This window comes from Mus pahari, chromosome 14, assembly GCF_900095145.1.
Source record: "Mus pahari chromosome 14, PAHARI_EIJ_v1.1, whole genome shotgun sequence".
Lineage (NCBI taxonomy): Eukaryota > Metazoa > Chordata > Mammalia > Rodentia > Muridae > Mus > Mus pahari.
The window spans coordinates 87431985-87436841 of NC_034603.1; the positions used below are offsets into that span (position 1 = coordinate 87431985).

At 53.8% G+C, this 4857-nt stretch overlaps 1 protein-coding gene across 4 annotated transcripts in view; it reads left to right on the plus strand.

Annotated features, from left to right (window-relative positions):
• The window catches only part of Bahcc1 (BAH domain and coiled-coil containing 1), a 60832-nt gene extending 57716 nt beyond the window's left edge, over positions 1 to 3116 (plus strand). For 2 of the 4 annotated variants that reach the window (XM_029545797.1, XM_029545798.1), the window contains exon 27: positions 180 to 3116. In XM_029545797.1, the coding sequence (XP_029401657.1) occupies positions 180 to 755 (576 nt within the window). In that variant the 3' untranslated portion in view covers positions 756 to 3116. The remainder of the gene's footprint in view (positions 1 to 179) is intronic. The other 2 variants (XR_003845132.1, XM_021213662.2) reach the window with 2 other exon arrangements.
• The last annotated feature ends 1741 nt before the right edge of the window (positions 3117 to 4857 follow it).

Sequence of the window (4857 nt, forward strand, 5' to 3'; positions counted from 1 at the left end):
CCAGGGCTACACAGAGAAACCCTGTCTCGAGAAAACAAACAAAAACAAACAAACACACAAAAAAACACATGCAGAGACCACCTGTCCCCTCTGCGTACTCTCAGTTTCCTGGCCACCACCTTTTCTCAAGTGTCCTGGGTCCCTCTTCACCCTTCCGTATCCGCTGGTCTGCCCTGCAGAGGCGAGGCATGAAGGGGAAAGCCAGGAAACTATTCTACAAGGCCATTGTCCGAGGCAAGGAGACACTGCGCATCGGGGACTGTGCGGTCTTCCTTTCGGCCGGACGGCCCAACCTGCCCTACATCGGCCGCATCGAGAGCTTGTGGGAGTCCTGGGGCAGCAACATGGTGGTGAAGGTCAAATGGTTCTACCACCCAGAGGAAACCAAGTTGGGAAAGCGGCAGAGTGACGGGAAGGTGAGGTGTGGGCAGGTGCCGTGGGGGCCCAGCCCCTTCACTGGGTCTTTGGGGGAATGGGCACTTTCCCTGGGTGTGGCGTGTTTTGGCCGAGGCCGGCCCCAACACTTTATATATTCCCTCACCCGGCAGAATGCACTATACCAGTCCTGCCACGAGGATGAGAATGACGTGCAGACCATCTCCCACAAATGCCAGGTGGTGGGCCGGGAGCAGTATGAACAGATGATGCGGGGCCGCAAGTACCAGGACCAGCAGGACCTCTACTACTTGGCAGGCACCTATGACCCTACTACTGGGCGCCTGGTGACAGCTGACGGCGTGCCCGTCCTGTGCTGAGCTGCCTCTGCCTCGGCCCACCCTCGCCCATGACTGCAGCCAAGAGGTCAGCCAGCCAGGAGCTGGTCTGAGCAAATATGCAACCCCCACCCCAAGGCGGGATCAGGCTTCTCCTCGAAGTTCTCTGGAGAGAGCTCCTAGGATGGATCCCCCCAGTCCCATCCTAGCTGCTCCAGGGGGAGAGCCAGGCCGGTCCCAAGGGGACCGGCTGCTCTGCCACTGCACCGCAGTTCTCGAGAGATTAGAATCCAAGCCATATTTCCCTAGTACCTCCGACTGTCTCCCACCAGGGAAAGCAGAAATCAGGTGTGTTGTCTATTTATTTCTCTATGTAAATATTGTATTTCTGTGGGGAAGTTTTATGGGGGAAAAAGTGGAAAAGGATTTTCCCCACCTTTGCGACAAGGGTGGATGCGCGACGAGGGTGTGCATGTACGTGTGTGTGTGTGTGTGTGTGTGTGTGTGTGTGTGTGTGTAGGGGTTTTTGTCCTGGGGTTTTCTTTGGAAATGCACTGTTCTCAGCCTAGTTGAATTCCAACAGGGGCATCTGTGACTGCAGAGGCTGCTGGAATGGGGGCGTGGCCAAAGGCCGTGGGATGGTCACATGAGACCCAGTCAGACCCTCCAATCTCTTGAGGGCCAACTGTGAAGGAAATTACACTGCGGTTTATTTCCTTTCAATGCATCCCATCCATGAAAGTATTGGGGTGGGGGCAGTGATGGCGGACCCCTGGAACGACCAGGGGTTCCAACCACAAGATGAGAACCAGGATCAGCCTGCAGGCCAAAACCGGCCTGCCCCACTCTCCAGCCCAGGAGTATGGCAGCAGCCACGTATCTCTTACCTCTGTTTAAAACAAAACAAATGAACAAATATTTTGAAATATCAATAAGAAAAATGGATGTTTAGACTTTCTTTCCTGAATAATCCAAGTTATTTCTGGTTTCCGTTTCCATGGCCAGTTTGATGCAGGGAGAGAAGCCTGGCCTCGCTCGAGCAGGGTGCAGGCGGCCCCCAGCCCCCTCCGTCCCCACCTTATCCTCCAGGGTAACAGCTGCCTTCCCTAACCCAAGAGCTGCGGGGCTTCCAATGGTGCAGCTGGTCCAGGTCCCTGTCTGGGCCAGAATTTGGGGCCCGCCTGGGGCTGGTCCACATTCTGCATGAGAACCTTCTCACCACTAAGATGCACCCCCCCCCACTGGACACTTTCCCTGGGGCCCCACCACCTCTGGGTAACCTCAAGTGTGGATAACCATGAGGCTGAGCCAGAGGTTCTGGAGTCAGAAGAGTAGAAAGGCAGATGCTGCTCATGGGGGGGGGGCATCCGGCTCCCCTTCTCTCAACCCAGACCCTGATCCTGGGGCCCCTCTGCTCACCCCACGCCCAAACAGTTTCTGGACCTTTTTTTATAGCCACTCAGCAGGGCAGATGGCATGGCAGGCTCATGCACAGAGTATACAACAAGGGTCCCTTCTGGCCTCTTGTACACACATCCTGACCCAAGTACCAGGAAAGCCACCTCACTTCTCCCATGATGGAAAGAGCAGGCTAGACCCATGGACCAAAAGCCTTTGTCCTCAGAAATGCCTTGTGGCACACGTGCTCCTCAGTGTCCACTCGGTCAAGGCTTCCCGGGAAGTAGGGAGTACTGAAGGTCACCCAACCCTAACCGGGAACCCTCAGCCTCGTTCCCTTTGCTCAGGCCCGCCTGGAGTCTGTCCTGATCCCAGGGACTCTATTTTTCTTACTAGTTGCTCCAAGGGTCCCTCTTGGTGGCCCACAGGATCACCAAGGGTGCCCGTTCCTGGCTGTCCCACCACCTTGAGGGTTTCTGTTCTCCACATGAGTGCAATATTCTATCCTCGGTGGTCATCGGAAGAGATGACCACCAAGGTCCTGCTCACAGCCAGGGAATCAGGAAGATGGTGACTTAAGAATCAAGACCAGGGCTGTCACTAGAAAGACTGCCTGGAACCCCGGTACCCAGGAACCCCGGAGCAAGTAGAAAGGCTGTTGTCCCGTGTGCTGCCTTCTCCGCGTTTCTTCTGCCCTCTGCTGAACTGTCCTCTTGCTCTGTCTTTATCTTTAGGTCCCCCCATCCTTTTCCTTTCTTTCTGTGTGTACACGCAAATGGCGTGGCCCCTCCTCCCCAACTGTGGCTAACGTGGTAAAAAGCACGGTTCTTGTAAATGTGTAAACTAAGAGACTGGTTGTTTTGTTTTGTTTTTTTTTCAATGTAAACACTAAATACAAAAAAAACACAAAGGTTTTATGAACAGCAGACTCTATGTAAAGGCATTTTACTATTAAATTTTTTATTGATAACTTGCTTAAGAATAAATATATGACTATTGTACAGGGGTTCAGTGGTCCGGATTGTGACTGTACCTGCCTACTGTATGTGTGTCACATGGTCACTCCTGTGTGGGCTGAGGAGAAACTGGCTAGCGTGGGCTCGGATGGCCTTAGGCTTAGAGACCCCACCGTACCCCATCCCCAGTCTTAGGCCTTTCTCGACCCTAGGGCTGGACTTGTTAGTCAGGTATGGATATTAGTCACCTGTCCAGCCTGAACCAGTTCATACAGTGGAGTCCGCACAACACAGGGCGAGCGGTAGAAGAGCCGGACACACCCCTGCCCCATGCTGTGAACACTCCTGCCCCATGCTGTGAACACTCCTGCCCCATGCTGTGAACACTGCCTTGCCAAGGGCTGAATGGGTTTGATCAACAAAAAAAAAAAAAAAAAAAAATTTCCTGCCAGACAGCTATGCCAAGAATAATAAGAAACAGTCCTGATAGATGTGGTGGCGCACGCCTGTGACCTCAGCATTCAGGATGCAGCAGCAGACGAGCCCCTTTAAGTTTAAAGCAGGCTTGGTCCTCGTGACAAGTTCCAAACCAGCCAAGGATTACAAGGTGAGACCCTATCTCTTGCGGGTAAAAAGTTCTTATTGCTAAGCAGAGGACTGACTCCAAGTCTAGCAGCCAGGATCAGAGGGAGGGAGACAGGGCCATATGTGGCCTGATCAGGGGCTGCAGAACCAAAGAAAGCCCAACACTGACCAGGCAAGAAGACAACTGGGACTTGTAATTCTCTACTGAATCCCTGAGATGAAATCCCAGCAGGACATACACAACAGGAAGGTTGGCTCTGGGAGCTGGGTGGGGTCCTCAGCTTCCCACTGCCACCTGTACAGACAGATGTGCATATACACACCCCAGTCCTACCCGGCTGGTACGTCTCTCTCTCCAGTGTTACCTTCCTGCCCTTCCCTGAGCTGCTTTGGTAAGGGATGCCCCTCTCAGGGAAACAGGGTAAGCTCTAAGTGCCTATGTGATCCAGCAGGTATCTGCTACGTAGATTGCCACCAAATTCTTCCTTCACCCCATTCCAAGTCCCACCAAGAGCTGATCGGTAAGGGCTGCAAGGTCAGGTGTGCAGGGTGCAGTAGTCAGTTGTGGGGGCTGTACACTCAGGCCTGGCGTTATAAGGATTCGTGACCTTTGGGGAAGGTGTCCTGCCATTCGAGGCAGTGGCCACTGCCTCGTGCTCACCTGGGGCCTGAGACAAAGGGACAGTTGGAAGCCGGGGTGCAAGGCACAGGGACCTTCTGTGTACTTGACACATCCAACTGCAGGAGCCTGAGTTCTTTGCTGGGACACAGCTAGGCACAGGGAGCTGGGTCTCTGCATGGTTCCTGCAGTCCCTGAGAAGTGTTGAATGCTCTCTGGCACTTGAGCCTGGGACCGTTGCTTGGTAGTAGAGTGCATAGCTGGGTTATGCAAGGTTCCAGGTTTTATCCCAGTAACACACACCCACATCACATACACACTCATACAGACTCACACATACACCACACAGAGACAGAGAGTAGAGAGAGACTGAGACAGAACACAAAAGCTTGCTCAGGAAGGAGGTCATACAAGGAGGCGCTGATGAAAGGAAGTGGGCGGGGCCAGAGCCAGGAGGGTGTCAGTTACGTCTGCCATGAAGCCTGGCAGAAGCCCCTCCAGCAGACCTTGGGCTTCTCTATCCAACCAAGTCCACCACAGCCAGCAGAGCTGAGCAGTAGGCATGCAGGGGGCAGCTGAACAGCCT